This window comes from Equus caballus, chromosome 22 (genome assembly GCF_041296265.1).
Source record: "Equus caballus isolate H_3958 breed thoroughbred chromosome 22, TB-T2T, whole genome shotgun sequence".
Classification (NCBI taxonomy): Eukaryota; Metazoa; Chordata; class Mammalia; order Perissodactyla; family Equidae; genus Equus; species Equus caballus.
This window is the reverse complement of record NC_091705.1, coordinates 22,451,444-22,470,029: the sequence shown is the minus strand read 5'-3', so window position 1 is coordinate 22,470,029 and position 18,586 is coordinate 22,451,444. Positions and strand designations below refer to the sequence as shown.

At 58.1% G+C, this 18,586-nt stretch overlaps 1 protein-coding gene across 3 annotated transcripts in view; it reads right to left on the bottom strand.

The window, feature by feature from the left end:
• ANGPT4 (angiopoietin 4) overlaps window positions 1-17,195 on the bottom strand; it is a 51,771-nt gene extending 34,576 nt beyond the window's left edge. For 2 of the 3 annotated variants that reach the window (XM_005604539.4, XM_014735083.3), the window contains exon 1: window positions 16,162-16,968. In XM_005604539.4, coding sequence (XP_005604596.1) covers window positions 16,162-16,467 — 306 coding nt within the window. In that variant the 5' untranslated portion in view covers window positions 16,468-16,968. Of the gene's footprint in view, window positions 1-16,161 lie in introns of all 3 variants that reach the window. The other variant, XM_001497777.5, reaches the window with a different exon arrangement.
• Between the last annotated feature and the right edge of the window lie 1,391 nt (window positions 17,196-18,586).

The window sequence follows — 18,586 nt, the reverse complement described above, 5'->3', positions numbered from 1 at the left end:
AAGAGGGACCCTAAGGGGGCTGGCCCCGTGGCTGAGTGGTTGAGGTTCTGTGCGCTCCACTTCAGCGGCCTGGGGTTCACAAGTTCTGATTCCGGGCACAGACCTGCTCCACTCATCAGCCATGCTGTGGAGGCATCCCACATTCAAAATAGAGGAAGATTGGCACAGATGTTAGCTCAGGGCTCATCTTCGTCAAGCAAAAAGGGAAAAAAGAGGAAGATTGGCAATGGCTGTTAGCTCAGGACAAATCTTCCTCACCAAAAAAAAAAAGAGAGAGACTCTAACACCTCTTTCTGGGCTGAGTGTGATGAGGGATAAATGAGGCACCTGGGCAAAGAAGGGTGCCTGGCGCGTAACAGATGCTCAACAAACATTGTTGCTCTCCCTGCCTTCACTCCTTGAGAGGCTCTGGAAACTTCCTTTTGCTTTACCAGTACTTTTTCTGCAGGCCTGGATGGGGCTTCTATTTATATCCAGCCTTGGCTCCTCTTGGCTGTGTGGTCTCTCAGAGCCTCAGTTTCCCCAGCTGTAAAATGGGCACAGTAGTAGGGCCTACCACGGGGTTGTCGTGGGTTAAACGAGGCTGTGAGTGCTCAGTCTGGCATGTGCTGGGTGTGCAGTAACTTTAGCTGTAGTTATTATTATTGTTGTTGTTGCTAAGTGCTCACGCTGCGGCTGCCGCCTGGTCTGCCGCCTCATCGCCATGGGCAGCACAGGCTGGGGACTGGCACACCTTGGAAAGCTGGAGGCTCTGTCCTGGGGTTAGAATATTTGTCCTGACCTCTGGCCCCTCTGTCCTTTGCTGGCGGGACTTTACCAGGAGTGGGAGTGGGGGCAGAGGTCAGGGGCTCTTAGAGGATGCTGGTTGTCCTGGTGACCCTTTACGGCACCCCTACAATGTGCCAGGTATGCTTGGGCACCTTAGAAACAGCCTCTCATTCACTCTTTACCCCCATCCCCCACATGGAGGGTCTGCTAGGGACCCCCTTTTTTAGCTGAGAAAATGGAGGCTCGGACACACGGAGTCACTTCCCCCAGGTCACCCATCAGGTTGGCAGATGCTAGATTCGTACCTGGGTCTGCTGATTTTGGAGGCCGGGAGGTCAGGTCCGGGGGCCACAGGAGGGCCCGGGCAGGGCTAAGCAGGTGGAAGCGGTGCCTCCCTCACCCAGTGCAGGACCCAGGGGTCAGCCCTCCAGCCAGGGAGCCCAGAGGACCGGGCCAGCCCCGCTGCCGGCTTCTGCCTGTTGACTGACTTTCTGGGTCCCCTGCCCAGGTCGTGCCTGAACCAGACCAAAAACGAACCCGGGGTTTCTGAGAGTTGGGTGTGTGTTAAGGTGGAGGAAGGCCAAGGATTCGCCCCACAACATCCCCCATGTAATTGCGGGGAGGCAGTGGGGAGAGGAGATGAAGGCCACTGGATGGGGGGCGTCAGGAGACCCCGGGTTCTGTTCCCAGCTCTGCATCTCTGAGCTCTGTGACTTTGGTCAAATATTTCATCTCAGAGTAAACGCCATCCTTCTAGTTGTTCAGGCCCAAGCCCCCAGAGCCCGCCTTCACGCCCCTCCCTCCCCTGCCCCACATCAAATCTGCGGTCTCTACTCTGAATCACATCCAGAATCTGACCGCTTCCCCCCAGCTCACCACTTCCGCCCGGGTCCCAGCCTCCATCATCTCTGGTGGGGCCTCACAGCCTCCGTGTTGTGCTCTCGGCTTCTGTCCATGCTCCCCGGACCCCAATCTATGCCCCACACAGTAGCCAAAGAGACCCCAGTAAACCCAAGGCAGGTGACAGCACCTTCTGCTCAAAACCCTGCTGTGGCTCCCAGATCGCTTAGAGAGAACCCAGATTCTTCGCAAATTTCTTTCCAGGAGAAAAAGGGTCCTTACTTTGGAAACAGGTAAAACCTCCCCAAGGAGCAGGGTCCAAACGGGGCTGCCCTGGAGGCGGGGTGGGAACCGGGGGGGCAGCCGGACAGGCTGAACCCAGGCACCCCGGCAGAAGGGGGTTAGAGCCCAGCCTGATGACGCAGGGGAAAGGGTCCCAGACAGGGAGGGAAACAGGGAGCAAAGACAGAGAGAGCCTGGAGGACCACACAGCCCAGCCCCATTTCACACACAGGGAAACTGAGGCCACAATGGGGAAAGTAACCTGCAGGGGGCTGCACAGTTGCTAGGGGCTCGGTCTAGCCAGACCCATGAAAATCTGGAAGGTCAGAGCTTCAATTGTTTTGTGGGGGAGTTTCCATTTAAATGTAAATTTTTGTAATTTTAACTTTTTGGAATGGGTGATATAAGCACATGGCTCAAAATTCTGAGGAATGAAAGGATGTGGAGTGAAAACAAATCTCCTCCCACCCCTGCCCCTGCCCATGGTTCCCCTCCCCACAGGCCAGTGAGGGGCTATCCCGGTTTCCGTCCAGAGAAGCTCTCTGCACGGACCAGCGGTGCCGATATCCCCTGCTCTAGTCTATAAAGTGGCCGCTCACCGTTCTGCGCCTGCTCCTTTTTACTTAATGTAATTTGCAGATTGTTCCACATTCATCCAGACAGACTTCCCTCGCTGGTTTAACGCCACACAGCATTCCATCTGTGGGCCACCACGGCTTCCTCACTGGGTCCCCTACAGCTGGGTCGGTAGGTTTCCCAGCTTTTGCCATTGCACCCGCGCTGCTTGTCCCCCTGTCCTTTAGTGCTCCTGCAAGGCTGCGTGGGGATCAATGCCTTGACCCAGAACTGTCGAGTTAAAGGGTGTGTACACTTGTGCCTGGAACAAACTGCCCCTGGAGAGGTCATGTCTGGTTTGCACACCGCGTTTGGAGGAAGGGCCCTGGGGTCTGCAGCAGTGGCTACGGGAGCCTGAGAGTTGCCCACCAGAGTCCCCCGAAACACAGCCACACCCTCTCAGCGTCGGGAGCACCCAGGGCTTCTCTCGTCAGCCTCCTTCTGACTTTCAGGTCAAATGCCCCCTCCTCCGAACACTCTCACCTCCCTGGCCGCCCCATCGAAGGCAAGCACCTGCCCCCTGCCCTACTCCACCCACGAGACCGACTGGTTTCTTCAGGCAAATGAAATTGCCACAGTCACTTGTTATTTGCCTGTTTCCCCCGTGGGAAGATCAGCCCCGGGAGTGCTGGGCTGCCGTGCTCAGGGCCACATCCCCCGTGCCTCGAACAGTGCCAGGCACGAAAGAGATGCTCAGCAGATATTTGTTGAAGAACAAATGGGTCGGTTTTATGCAAGGGTGCCAGGTCTCCACTGACTAACTCTCCGGCTACTAGAAATACGTTTGGGGCCCCCGACCCAGACCAGCTGCTGCTGGCACCCCATGAGAGACGAGGCGAGGCCGCAGAGGCTGGAAGACCAGAGAGCGGAGAGACGACTGCACAGGGCAAGAAGGAAAAGGAAGAGATGCCAACGCGGAGACTGGAGGGTGGGAGGAGGGCTTCCAGGAGGAGCAGGGGGAGGCCCACAGCAAGGGAGGGAGCCAGCCTGGGGGTATCTGCAGGAGGAACATTCCGGAAATGACATGACACAGTCTCAGTGCTCATTTGTCTGTTCAACAGACTCCTTCAGGCGTGCCAGGACCTGTGCTGGGCGCTGGGGAGAGAGCGGGAGCCAGAGCAGGCCACGTTCCTGCTTGAGCGGTGGGCCGGGTGGGTGGGACCCAGCTGCCTGGGTCTCCGGAGGCACACTTGGGGCGCTCACCGCGGCCCTGGAGGCCTGGCAGATAGAGCTCACTTTGTCTTGGCTTCCTCATTGTCCCCATTTTACAGACGAGGAAAAGAAAGCACAGAGACGAGCCCGTTGCCCATGTCATACAGCTTGTGAGTGGCAGAGGCTGGCTTGGAAGGCAAACCCGCAGGCTCCCGAGTCCACACCCTTTGCCTCTCCAGTGGGCTGCTGGTGGCAGCCAGACTCCAAGACGGCCCCAGCGATCCACCCCCCGGTACTCATGCCCATGTGTCCCTCCCTCACCGAGTCAGGACTGGCCCGTGTGAGCAATAGGATATTACAGAATGCTTGGAGTGTGATTTCCACGGCTTCGTCATCACATTTTGGTTTCTGCTTGTCCCCTCTTGTATCACTTGCTCTGAGGGAAGCCTGCCACCGTGTCCTGAGGACCCCCAAGCGGCCCTGTGGTGGGGCCCATCTGGAGAGGAACTAAGGCTTGCCACCATCCAGCACCAACCTACCAGCCTGGTGAGCAGGCCCACTCGGAGGCCGGCCCTCCAGCCCGGGCCCAGCCCTCAGATGACCCCAGCCCCGGCTGAGAGCTGAGTGTAACCACATGAAAATAACCCGAGTGAGAAGTACCTTGTTAAGCTGCTCCTGAATTCCTGACCCTCGGAAGCTGCGAGAGATAATAAATGTTTGTGGTTATTTTAAGCTGCTAAATGTTTTAGAGTAATTGTTATGCCATGATAGATAACTCATGCACTGCTTTTGCAGAGGTCGCAGAGGTCAGACCCTCTGGCTTCCAAGTCCTGCCCCGCGGCTGGGCTGCAACGCTCCCTGCCATCCCAGGTCTCAGTTTCCTCTTTTTACAGTGGGGCTGCCTCTGTGGCCTGGGAGCCCCAGGGCCCAGGGTTGGCTCCTCCTCCCCTGCCCTGCTCCGGCCCCTCCCATCCCCTCCGGCCCACCCAGTCCCTGACCCCCGTGGTTTAACCCAGACCAGGGTTCTTTGTCTTGTTTTTTCTGAGCAGCCAGGCCCTGCCTTCCTCCGCTGTTTTCCTCCCTGCGAGAGATTCCACTGCTTGCCTTCTGGTCTGGGCTCCAAGCGGGAGGAGCGGGCGGGCAGGGAGCCAGGGGTGGAGGGTGTCAGGGCCCAGCGGGCCGTCGAGGAGGGATGGGCTTTTCAACTCAGCTCAACCCACAATTCCCGGCACAGGCTGGCTCCACCCCACTGCCAGCTGCCGCCGAGTCTGTGTGGGCCTAGAGCAGTGCACCGAGTCAGGCCTGGATCCCGTCCCACCCGGCCTTTCCTTTCTGTGCCAGTGATGGAGCTGCTCTGAGGCTCAGTGGCCTCACGGGAAAATGGGGCTCATTGCTTCCCCCTCACAGAGGGGCGGAGGGGGATAAAGGAAATGGGCACTGGATCTGTGGTCCCCGGGAGCTGGGATTCTCTGTCTTGTTCGTGGCTGTAGCGCCAGGCCCAGCTCACTGCCTGGCCCTCAGTAGGAGTGTATCAATATTTGCTGAAGATTTGTGGCTGTCCTGCCTTCTGAGCCTCAGCTCGCGTGAGGTGGGGTAGACCCAGTGTCTGTCCAAAGTAAAGGGGCCACAGAGAGAAGGCAAGGAGGGGAGGAGCAGATCCGGATGTCCGTGGCCACTGCCCATCACAGAGCAATCCTCACTGGGGACAGGGCAGCAAAGTGGCAGCATCAGTTGCCAGCACCCAAGATCCCCGAGAGCAGGGTCCCGCCCAGGGAGGTCTGGTCTGGCCCCTGATGGGCATTCCAGTCTCATCTTGACCACCTTCTTCTGGCACTCTGTGCTCCAGCCACACTGAATGCTTTTCACTTCCTCCAAACCACCTTGCTCCATTCTGCCCCAGGGCCTTTGCACTTGCTATTCCCTGTGCCTGGAATGCTTTTCCCTTCCCTTCTCTGCCCAGGAACTGCCAATCCACCTTTCAGATCTCAGCCCTGTCCTAGTGCCCTCCTCCATCAAGGTCAGGCCTCCCATTATTTACCCCTAGAACTGGTGGGCCTCCCCTTCACAACGTGTATCACTGTCAGTTATTACACGTGAGAAATTACTGGGTTAGTGTCTCTGCTGCTGCTCCCTAAGGGGTAGGACTGAGTCTTCCTCGCTCAGTCCTGGCACTGTAAGCTCTCAGTAAACACCAGGGGCAGGAATGCTTCAGTGAGTGGAGGAATGAACACTCTCACCTCGCAAATGAAGCTCAGATTGCACGTGTGCGTGTGTGCACGTGTGCACACAACCCCAGAACTTAGTAACTGTGAGGACGCGTGGATTTGCCATGAGGTGCATGACATGCTGTGTCTCCTGTCGCCCTGGGGAGGAGACTCAAGATATCCTCAGCCGTGTGTCGGGAACCCCAGGTTCTGGTCCAGCTCCTGCCACTGACCCCGGGATGAATGTGGCTGAGTCACTGCCCTCCTTGGGGTCAGTGTCCTCCCTATAAAATGGAGGCAGAGAGAGGCGGTCTGTGCAGTGGTTCACAGTGGGAGTCTGGAGCCAGCCTGCCGGGGTTCAAACCCACCTCCCCCACTTCCTAGCTGTGTGAACTCTCTGGGCCTCAGTTTCCCCACAATAAATGGGGATCATAACAGTCCCCACCTTTTAGGGTGTCGTGAGGTTTCCTGAGTCAGTGTTTATGAAACATGACAGTGAAAGTCCCATACGTGTATCCGCCACAGCAGCACACTCACCCCGAAGAGAGAAGAAACAGGAACAGCTCGTCCCACATCCCCAAGAGCTGAGGCAGTGCCGGGCCAGTCCCCAGACCTCGATGCGCTCGTCTTTGGGCCTCCTGGCAAACCCAGGCACGCGCTCACCATCGTCCTCAGTTTACAGATGGAAAAACGGCGGCTCAGGCCCTTCCCACGTTTGCAGAGCGGTAAACCTCACAGATGTAAGGTTGAGCGACTAAAAGCAAATTGTAGACAGATATAATACTGTGACATCATTTATACAGGAAACAATATCCACAGGTTCGGGAGGGGGAGACGCAAGTAAGAGGCTGTCTCTGCTGAGTTCACAGTGCATCCCTGGCGGGGAAGGAGGCAGGAGAGCGGCAGGGGCTTGAAGGCATCAGTAAGGTTTCGTTTCTTAAGCTGGGTTGTGGTGAATTTTAGGTGACTTTCCTCTCTACCTTTTCAAACATCTACAACACTTCAGTAAAATTCTGAAACGCACAGAATAAACGGCAAGGAAATTAACCGAGAGATGATCAGGGCATGGGGACGACAAGTGGTTCTCTTTCCTCTGCGACTTTACACACCTCCATGTTTCCTAATTTTTGCACACTCAAAATTAGTCAAAAGCTGAGAAAAGCAACAAGGCTGTAAGGCAAGAGGGAGAGCTGGGACTGGCACCGGGGTCAGTGGACTCTGGAGGGAGAGGTCCAAGCTGCCCATCTGGGGCCCTGTCCAGCTCGTCTCAGCTCCCGGTGGGCCCCTCGGCAGCCCCCCAGGGCTTTCCTATGCGGGTTCTCCTCAGCTGCTGGGAAATCGTCTTCCTTCCTTCAGCCCCACGTGGTGGCCACGCTAGACCAGAGTGTCGGCCTGGTGTCAGGAGCGAAGGCCCACAAGGCTCTGCCAGCCTAAGCTTCCTCTGCCCAAGGGGAGGCGGTTTGGCTTTCAGCTCGAGTCCCCAGTCATCTCCTGGCCCGCAGACCCCACCAGACCTTTGCACACTCTGCCTTCTTTTGTCCTCACTTGAGCTACTTGTTGTCACGATCCCCACTTTGCAGATGAGGAAACTGAGGCCCAGGGAGGAGAAAAAGGGACTTTCCCAAGACCACACAGGGCAGGATGTAGAGAAGGTGGGGTCAGATTCCTGTGCTTCTGACTCCACACGGGTTTGCTCCCTGCGCCGCGCATTCCAGGCGTGTTCTCAGCAGCGGACGCTGCCCGGGCTCCCACTCGATGCCAGGCACTGTACCAGCCCTGCACGTGCATTAATTCACACAACCTCCATGGTAACCTGCAGAGTGGCCCCGTCTCATAGACAGGGAAACTGAGGCACAGAGTGGCAGAGCGACTGAGGACACACAGCTGGCCAGGAGTGGAGCTGCAATGCGGGTTGAGTGAGCGGGGCCCACGGCCCCCGCTCAGGCTCTGTGGGGTTTACCCTAGGCCCCAGGCCAAGGATGGGAGCTGCAACGGTAAGGACACCCAGCTGGAGGTTCTGGGGTCCCCGCAGCTTTCGAGGGCGCCACTGCTGGCTCAGGCACTGCCTGAGTCTTCTGTGCTGAAGACCCTAGAGAGGTTCCTCTTGCCTGAGGGGCTCCTGGGGGAAGGAAGAATCTAGCAGCTATGAGATTCCCCTTTGGTGGCCAGAGCCTCTCTGTTCCCAAGGCCCCAGTTGGGTACCCAGGGACCAGGTCACAATGGCCATGTCTTGTTTATTAGCCAGGAAACTGGCCTAAGTGCTGAGAGCGTGGCTTCTGACATCACACAGTCTGAATGTGACCCTGACCTCACCTTTCCTGGCCGGATGGCCTTGGGCCAGTCAGCCAACCTCTTGGTGCCTCAGTTTCCTCATCTGTTAATGGGCAAACAATCTTACTTCATAGGCTCATTGTGAGAATTAAATGCAATAATTCTCACAAGGCAGGTAGGACAGTGTCTGGCACACAGGAAGTGCTTAATAAATGCTGGCCATAAATTCTGTTCTGTTCTCTTTCCTTCTCCCACACTCTCTCTGGGAGACAGGGCCTGTTTTGAGTTTCTCTTTACAGAGGAACCAATCAAGGCAGGTGGCTTCTCCAGCGCCCCACAGCTGGTCAGTTGCACCACTGGGACGTGACCCCTTGACCTAGTTCAGCCTGCCTCAGACCCCACAGCAGCTCTGGGGTCCATTCCAGACATTTCAGAGCCGGCTCTGCGGTGAAGCAAATGCTCCGAGGCCGGAGTCTGGGCAGAGGGGCAGGCTTAGGGGGCAGACCGGGGGCCTGTTTTCTCACATTTCCTGCCCCAGGAGAGAGAGGAGAGGGTCTGTGTACATCCCAGCCCAGCCGAGCTCTGGGAACACCCCCGTGGGATGGCCTGGCCAAGCCCCTGAACAAATGAACCTGTCCCTGGGGGGAAGCCGTGTGAGGGGCTGCTGCTGCCGCTGCTCCATGGTCATCGCTGGGCCGAGCGCATCTGGGCCAGCCGTTACAACCTCATTCCTCCAAGAAGGGGAGCTGTTCCCCCATCCCAACCCCCACCCCAAACAGAAGGAGCCAGCGGTGAAGTTAGGAAATCAAACCCCAAGACAGTTTGTTCGGCAATCGAGACTCGTTTCTTGTTTGGATAACCGAAGGACGAAAATGCCAAGAATTTACGGGCAGCTTGGGGAGGCCGAGGCAGCTGGGAGTCCTGGGCCAGTTAGGGAGGGTCTTGGGCTGGGCCAGGACCCCACGCTGTGCTCCCGCTGGATGTGGTTTTGACCCACGTCCAGCCAGGCAAGGCCTCGAGTCCGCTGGGCTGAGGGGTCAAGTTATTCTGAGGTTTGACGTCAGGGCCCTGGAGCGAATGGCAGAGGCTGGGGGCAGTGCCAGGCTGGGAGGCTCCTGCCCAGCCCTGAGCCCTCCACGCTTGGCTTTGAGTGTAGAAGGGGAAGAGAAAGAGGCCCCAGCTGGGAAGCCTGGCTGAGGGGTGGGCACTGGGAGTTGGGCAGGTGTGTCCTGGGTCCTCCGGTGTGCACAGAGCATGTGGATGCTGGGGGAGGTAGAGGCAGGAGGGATGCATGGCCTAGGGGTGAGAGGAGGACCTCAGAGAGAGACAGCGAGAGATGCAGGGAGAGATTCAGAGAGATGCCAGCCAGACAGGAGAATCAGAGAGTGACGGAGACACCCATAGAGTCAGAGATCTGAGTCAGCGCCAGCGTGCGAGCTCCAGGAGAGAGACCCACAAGAGGCAGAGAGACACAGAGCTGGAGAGAGGCAGAGACAGACAGCGAGACAGGTGGAAAGGGTCTCGGCACCGGTGCAGGCGAGAAAGTGGAGGGCCCCACAGTTTTGGGGTTCTGCCCTGCCCCTGAGACCCCAGATTCAGAGGGAGCTGTACTGCTCTTGGGTGCTGGGGGGGGTCGGGGGCTGGGGGGCTTGTGTCGGCCCTGGCTTCCGCACTCTCCTCATCCGCAGGACGGGTCCCCGCGGGGGGCACGGAGAAGGCAGAGGATGGCACCTCCTGGCACGGAGACCCGGGGTAGCTGGGGGAACGATGGAACAGGAGGAGCGTTGGTTGAGCCCCTGCTGCGGGCAGATGCTCTCCTGGCTCTGGGAGGAGGTGGCTTCATTCTCCTCGTCACACAGTTGGGGCACTGAGAGCAGGGCCGGCCCTGGCTCACAGAGCTAGTCCTGGGCAGACCCAGGAGGCCGTGTGACTAACCACCGTGCCGCACGGCCCAGCCGCAGGAGCCTGCTCTCCAGCTGGCTGTGTCCTCCCACCCCCTCGGCATTCCTGGCTGCTGCTTTTCTGCTTTTCACCCAGATGAGGGGGTGGAGCGGAGCCAAGAGCTGATGTGCAGCCCACCACAGCGACTCCAGACGTGAGTCACTGGGGCAGAGGCTCTCCAGGAGGAGGAGGGGAAGGAAGAGAGTGGAAGGAGGGGGAGAAGAGTAGAAGGCAGGGAGGGGGAGGGGTGCAGAGGAGGAGAGAGAGGAGGAAGGAGAGGGAGCAGCCGACCCTCCCTGCCATGCACTCGGGGTACTGGCGGGAAGACATCAGCCCATTGCATACTGGGAGAAAGAATGGGCATCGGGGGGTTTGGGAATTTTGAGGCAGAAGGCAACAACCCAGCGTCTCTCAGATCTTGCCTCCCCCACCTCCTTGACACCCTCTAGAGTGAGGAGACAGACCCTGCAGTTTGGAGTGAGGATTCCAGGTTGACTCTCGCTGCCGCGTGACTCTGGCAAGTCCCTTTCCCTCCCTGGCCTCAGTTTCCTTGCCTGGAGAAACAAGGAGAAGGGTTCGGGGCATGGGCTGGGTAGGTGTTGGCTGCTGGGAGCTTGCCACAGCGCCCCTGTGCCCACCCAGAGGAAGAGAATCGTGCCAGGTGCTTGGTCTGGGGAGGCCGGGCACCTCCAGCCATCCCTGGTCACCCCTAGTGGTGACGGTGATGCTACTAGATAAAAATATTTTGAAACTAATTTTTTTTCTCCTTTGGGATATTACAGCAGAAGCCAAAAAGAGGCCTTCAAGTTTCAAAGGCTCTGAGACGTGCCAGACCCAGAGAATGCGCGAGAGGAGAGCCAGAGGAAGGTCGCGGCCACAGAAGGTAGCCAGCATCTCCCTGAGTGGGGCCGGGGAGAGCCAGAGGGAGAGAGACGAGTGTTCACAGGCTGTGTCTTCCTGAGCCAGGGACCACATGTCTCAGCTGCGGGAGGAGCGACCCAAGAATTTCAGGACTCATGTTTCTATTCCCAGGGAACTCTTAATAGAAACAGCCAATGTTTATGAAGAATTTACTACATGCTTGACACCGGGCCAAGGACTTCATGCACATCATCTCATTAAATCCTCATTGAGGCGGGTAATGTTGTCATCCCATCTTACAGGTGAGGAGACTGAGGCTCAGAGAGGTGAAGCAACTTGTGCCAGGTCACACAGCTAGGAAGGGACAGAACGAGTCTCGAATCCCAACAGTTGGGCTCCAGAGTTGGGACTCTCACCTTCCAGGCTATGCTGCTGCCCCAGGAGGTGACAGGACCCAGGGGAAAGTGACTGCCAGGTGTGTTCAGTACGATGGGTCTGATCTTGTGGCAGGCTCCACGGGCACAGGGTGACTTGGTGGTGACCCGACACCAAGGGGCATGAAGGGAGTGCTCAACCCCATGGGCCCCTTACCCAGGAGATGGCGCAACAAACCCCTGCTTGGACCCTCCCAGAGACCAAGCAGAATTGGGGACCCCTCAAGAACACCAAGTTGGATAGTGACAGTCCCAGCCCCGAGGTTGCCTGCCACCCTTGGACTGACCAAGATTGAGCTTCCCCACCCAGGCGTGCAGGGCTCAAAATAGAGATGATGCAGAATCACATAAAAGTCCGTCAATCTACTGTGTTCTTGCCTGGGTGGGCTCCCCGATGTCTTCACGAAGCATGTGCAGCAGCCGGGCGGCAGGCTGAGAGCAGTGAGTGAGCCGTCCCACCACTCTGCCCGCCACCCCCTGACATCCTGTTCTTTTCTCCATTTCGCACATGGGGAAACTGAGAATTGCTCATCCACAGCCACGTGGCAATTAAGTCCAGGGCCGGGATGTGAACTCAGGTCTGCCTGACTCCCACATCAGTGCTCTTTGCTCCATGGTGCTCTATGGTGACCCCTGCCCAGGACTGTTGGGCTAGGGGGACGAACACCTGGAGAGGACATTCCACTGCAGGCTGAAGAGGTGAGCTGGGTGACCTTCTGACCCGAAAGCCATCGATTTCAATCCATCCCTGGGCTCGGCCAATGTTGCCCGAGCACCAGGCACCCAGGGGAGTCAAAGAGGGACGAGAGGGTCAGACTTGGGGTAGAGTAGCCAGGTGGGAGGTGACGAGGCCTGAGCCAGGGCAGCACCCGGGGACAGAGGAGGATGGATGCCAATGAGAGAAGCTGAGGTGATAGGATGGATGAGACCTGCTGCCTGGGCGTGAGGTGGGGTGGAGGGCCCCCTGGGCCGCGGAAGCCCTGCTGGCTGGTGGTAACACCTTAAACAGAGAGAGGTGGGCAGAGGAGGGAAGAGTCGAGTTTCAGGCAGCTTTGGAGTTGAGACCCCATGGGCCCTCAGAAAAGAGATGCCCGGAGGTGGGGCAGGGTCATGGATTTGGGGCTCTGGAGCCCATCAGACGCCAATTTGGTGTCGTCACGGAGCAGGTTGGAGATGGTGCTGCAGGAGTGGCGGGGGCAGTGCCGCGAAGCATGAGAGGAAACAAAGTGTCAAGACTCAGTCCTGGGAAACATCAACATTTCAGGGGAGGAGGAGGAGTAGGAGCCACCTGGGAGATGGGAGGAACATCCAGTGTCCATGCATCTACACACCCACACATCCACACATCCACGCATCCACACATCCATGCATCCATGCACTGATGCATCTACACATCCACACATCCATGCATCCACACATCTACACATCCAAGCATGCACGCATCCACGCATCCACACATCCACGCATGCACGCATCTACACATCTACACACCCATGCGTCCACTCATCCACGCATCTACACAACTACACACCCACATGTCCACACACTCACACATCTGTGCATCCATGCGTCCCCATATCTGTACATCCAAGCATCTACACACCCACACATCCACACAGCCACATATCCACGCATCCATGCATCTATGTATCTGCACACCCACGCATCCATGCATCCATGCATTTGACAGCCATGTATTGAGCACCTACTGTGTACCAGGCACTGTTCTTGGCCATGGGAACCCACTAGCGAACCAGACAGATGCAGTCCCTGGCCCCCTTGGAGCTCACAGACCTAGAGAAATGCTTTTAAGAACAGATGGGAGAAGTGTTAAGAGAGAAAACCAAAGCCGGGTGACAGGACAGAGGGTGACAGGAGGTGGGTGGCTATTTTAAATGGTTGTGGACAGGGAGGGCCTTTCTGAGGTGACATCTGAGCAGAGACCTGAGGGAGGTGAGGCGTGAGCCGTGCGGGTGTCTAGGGGCAGCTGTACTGCAGGCAGGAAGGACTTTCGCTCTTGTTCTGAAGAGACGGGAGTCCTGGGAGTTTCTGAGTAGAAGAGGGCCAAGATCTAACTTAGGTTTCAACGGGATCCCTCTGTCTGCTGAGTGAAGAATGGACTGTGGGGGCCAGGGTGGGAACGGGAGCCCACTGGCTGTGATGACTGTCCGGGTAGGAGCTGGAGGCGGCCGGTCCAGGGTGGGGCCAGGGAGGTAGGGAAAGTGGTCTGAGCAGCTGTGTTTTGTCGATGAGGCCTTGCTGATGGAGATGGCTTCTGGAAGGATGGTGTTGGTCAGCAATGTCAAATCTGTCAAGAGGTCAAGTGAGCTGAAGATTGGGCCGTGGCCATCAGAAGTGGGAAATGGGATGTGGGAGGTGGCCTTAGCGGAAGGAAGAAATGGGAAGTGAAGAGGTGGAGCAGAGTGTGGGGACTTCTGAGAGCCAGGCCGGAATCTGAGGGGCTGTGGCTGGAGAAGAGGCTTGCCCCCACTCTGCTTCCTCCTCTTTTTCTAATGGGAGATATTTGGATGAGACTAAACCCTGAGAGGAAGGACCAGCAGAGAGGGAGGAGTTGTCAGGTACGCAAGAGGGGATGGCTGGTTTGAGGAGGTTGAGGGGCTGAAGGCGATGGGACCTGCAGCCTAGGAGGGAGAACAGCCTTGGCCTGTGGAGGAGCCCCTTCCTTCTGAGCCAGAGAAAGGCTCTGGGAACTGGTGGGTGCATGGGTGAATCTGCAGGTGTGGGGCAGGCAGCTGCAAGGTATCTGTCCCCTCAGCCCCATTTCTCCCTGAAGTAGGAGGCCTGTGGTCTGGTGAGAGGATAAGGGGGCTGAAGATGGAGCCTCAACCAGGAGGTGAGATTTTGAATGACCCTTAAGGGGCGAGAAACAGCTGCCTGAAGAGACACACACAGATTTCAGGGCAGCACGGAGCTCCAGTGTGTGAGGCCAAGAGCTTCCTTGAGGGGGGATTGAGGGTGGGCAGGCTGGACACGCTACAGGGCAGGTGGGCAAGACAGTGAGTGAGGGCTGAGGAGACAGGGGGCAAGGCAGGAGTGAGAGGGGAGGTCAAGTGTGCACGTGCACGAGTGTGTATGCAAGTGTGCACGACACAGGTTGGTTACATAGGTGCAGCCTCTGCATCTCGGGGATGGATCGACCCAGGGTGTGTGCACAAGGCCATTCTTCAGAAAACAGTAGGAAAGTACCAGAACTTCAATTCATATGATTTCCTGTCATCTTTTTAAAGTTCTGTCTTCATTTGTGTCATACCCTGTATGTATTATATTAATAAGGGGTGTGTGCATAAATACTAAATAAATACGCATGCATCCGGGGAGTGAATGTGATGTGAACAATTTGGAAACCACTGCTGAGAAGGGGCGACTCCTTGGAGAGGCACCTGGGGAACACACTTTCCCTTCTGCTCTCACCCCACAGTCTGCAGTTAACACGTTCTTGGCTCCAGGAATCCGTCTGCTCCCACCACCCCACGCCACCACCCAGACCAGCTCCTGTGCCTGGGGCCTGGGGCCCTTGCTCTCCCTCAGTCACTTCTACTTAGGGGCTCCGGTCAGCCCCATCCTGGACCCCGCAGGACGCCTTTCCTGCCCCCATGCCCACCCACGGCCAAGACCACCCACGGCCAAGCCCACCTCCGTCGCCTCTGCACCTCTATGCCTCACCTAGGGCTTGGCACACAGTAGGTGCTCAGAGTCTTTGCTAAAAGAATGAGGACAGAATGTCCTAGAGCAGCCCTGGCCTTGGGCTGAAACGGTGGTGGAGTCCTCAACTCCTAGACCTCTGCCACCCCATATCCAATTCATCAGCGGGGCTGGCCTGTTAACTCACCCTTCAGAATATTCCAGAATCTGATGGGACACACGCCCTCCCCGCCCGTCCTGCTCCAGGCCTCCGTTGTCTCTTGCCTGAGGCCGCAGCAGCTCCTCCTTGGGCTCCCAGCATCCATCCTGCCCTCTATGGCCTCTTCCGTTAAAACTGAAGCTGGTGTGTCTTTCCCAGCTCAAAACCCTGCAGTGTCTCCCAAGTCGCTCAGAGCAAGACCCAGCGTCCTTCCAGTGGCCCCTGAGGCCCGACACGTGCCCTCCCCTCCCCTCCCTTCTCAGCTCTCATCCTCCACCCCTGCCTCCCCCTCCTTCTCTGCTCCAGCCGCCCTGCTGTCCCCCAGGCGCCCCACTGCATCCCACCCCATAGCCTTTGCTCCTGCTGCCCCTGCGCTGGGAAGCCCTCCCCGGGTCCCTGCCTGGGCGGCTCCATCACTTCACTTGTTTTCTGAATTCAAATGTCACCTCCTCTGAGAAGTCCTCCTCAATTATCTGACCTCACATAGCCACGCCAGTCACTCCTTGCCCTCTTCGCTCCTTCATTTTGCTTCACCCTCTGACACAGTAGATATTTATCATTCATCTCTTTCTACCTCTTTCCCCTACTAGTCCAGAAGGGCACCCACTGTTCTGTTTACTGCGTTATCCCAGCATCTAGGACGGGCCAGGCCTGTGGTCAGTGCTCAGCAAGTTTCTATCAGATGAATGAATGAATGGCTGTTAGGGAGCCAGGTTTCCAGTTCTGACTCTGCCCAGTCTTGCTGTGTGGCCTCAGGCTCATCCCTGCCCCTCTCTGGTCCTCATTATCCCAATCCGTACAATTCAGAGACAAGGGTCCCATCAGCCTGGCCCTCTGTGCCCAGGGAAGGCCTCTGGGGTGGCCACTCCCCCTCCGCATTGAGACAGACCCCAGAGCCACCCAGCACCCCCTCTGCAGGCCCAGCTCTTACCTTCTGCAGCCACTGCGTGTTGTTCTCCAGCATCTTCTCCAGCTGCCGCACCCGCTGGGCTGACCAGTCCCCGAGGTTCAGTGTGGCGGCGGCCGGCGAGTCCCTCTGGAGGCTGTTGGAGCCCCCGAAGGCCTCAGGCTCGGACGCGCAGGGCTCAGGCAGCACGAAGGTGTAGCTGCACTGGCCGTGCTGGACGCGGTGCGCCCGCCGGCGCCCGCCCGCCTCCTGCCCTCTCCGCTGGGCTGCAGTCACGGTGGCCACCATAAGGAGGAGGCTGCCCAGCAGCATGGCTGGCCAGGAGGGCATCCAGAGATGTGGCGATGGCGAGGGGTGTCTGGTCAGAGCCCCCAGGGACTCTGCCTGCCAGCGCCCCCTCCGTGCCCGGGATGTGCTGTGTGGCCGAGCGTGGACAGGCCTGCCCGCAGAGCCGCGGCTGCAGACCCTGCTCGGCCGAGCGCCGTGTCCAGGCGGCTATTTATACTTGCTCCAAACTCCACAGCTGCGGCTTCCTCCACCGCCCCCCGCTCCCGCCCCGACACCCCTCACCTCTGTTTCCCTTCCCTTCCTTCCTCCTCTCTTTTGCCCACACACTGCCCTGTCTGTCTGTCCTGCCGTGCACCGGCCTTGCTCTGCCCTCCTCTGAGTCCTTTTATTATCCAGCGGGGGCCTGGCCTCCCTCCGAGAGAGAAGGCAAGAAAACAAGAGACACAGACACGTGCGTGCACACTCACACACATGCATACACAGTGCTGCCTGCCTCAGAAAACCAAAAGCAACAGCAGCCTCTCTTCCTGTCTCTGTCTCTCTGTCTCTCCCCAGCCTCCCCCAGCCAAGGCTGGGATCTCAAGTTTCAGCCCCCCACGCCGCCCCCGTCCCTCCCTCCCTCCACCTTCCCCGCTCAGGGTCCATGTTAGCAGCTCGCTGGGAACACCAGCGAAGTGACCCCCAGGGAGACAAAGGGAGGGGCAGAGGGGTGAGGCTGGGGAGGACGCAGCCAGGCCAGTCTGTTCCTAGAGGCAGAGAAAATCCTTGCCAGGACAGGGAAGTGGGCGCCCCAGCCGGGAGCTGGCTCCCATCCTCCCTTCTCCCTCGGGGCCTGGGGGACGCTGGACTCCAGGGTGGCCCTGGCTTGGTTGCTGTGACAGTAATGAGAGGTTGTCTTGTCCCAGGCCAGCTTGTTCTGGGGCCGCCTTTGGCTAGAGCAGGGAGGTGGGTGCGGGGAGAAGAGCTTGGGGTGCAGTGGTGGCTGGCCAGCCTGGAGTGGCTGGCTCCAAATCCCGCCCCCACTGCTGGCCATGAGACCCTGGGTGGGCAGCTTCGCATCTCTGGGCCTCTACATCTTGGGTAAGCCCCATCTCTTGTGCGAGGAATGTGCTGAGCATGGGGACTCAGGAATTTTTGGTTTACTCGTTGACCCATTTACTGGTAAAAATCCTGGCTCCACCGCTTACCAGCTGTGTGACTTTGGGCAAGTCACTTAACCTCTCTGTGCTTCTGTTTCCTCTTGGGGAACCAAAGGAAATATATCATCCATTTCACAGGGTGTGAAAATTAAGTGAGTCAGAACAGTGCTGGTACAGGGTGAGCACTAAATAAATATTTTTTATTGTGGTTGTCAGCATCACAGTTATAATGTAGCTCCCCTCCCCCAACCCTCAGGAACGTAACACCCACGAGGGCAGGGGTTTGTCCCTGGGGGACATGGTCACTGGGCAGGAGGTGCCCGGGAGCTGGTTGGGCCTCTCCTGGGTGGGCTGCCTTCCGGCTTTCTCTGCTCGTTTTCCCAGCATGGGGGCCAGTCCGTCTGTGTGGTATTGTTTTTTTTTCCCTTTGTTTTCCCCAATGCTGAGGGCAGGCAGGCTGCTTGGGGGGGAGGGAGGGGGAGTGGTCTAGGGCCGCATCCGGGGGACTGAGAACGTCGCCCCAGGTGTGTGGGGCTATGGCAGGAAAAGGAAAGCAGCTGGTTATCAGCCACCGGCGTTCCCGGAGCTTCCTGTGTGCTGGAGCCCTGCGCGCCCACCTGCCGTCACTGTCTCGGCTGTGAACGGGGTCACTGCACCTCCGGCCTTGCGAGGAAGAAGCGCGTTAACGCAGCCACAAGTTTATCACAGCGCGCGGCCCAGACGGCCGGCCCTGGAGAGGGCGGCTGTCATAGGGGTGTGTGGGTTGAGCCGCGTGTAATCCCAGCGAGGCCAGCATTCTTGTTTTCCCCGTGTCACAGGGGAGAAAACCAAACCCCAGAGCAGGGGAGCAGTTTGCCCAAAGTCACACAGCCTGTTGGTATTTGACCCGAACTGACGGTGGGCAGGCTCCACCACCAGGCTGAGCCCAGAGCCCATCCCATGCCTCCCAGTTACCCCCTGGGGCCGTGGGCCAGGACACTCACCCCTCAGCCTCGTTCTCCTCATCTATGCACTGGAGAGGG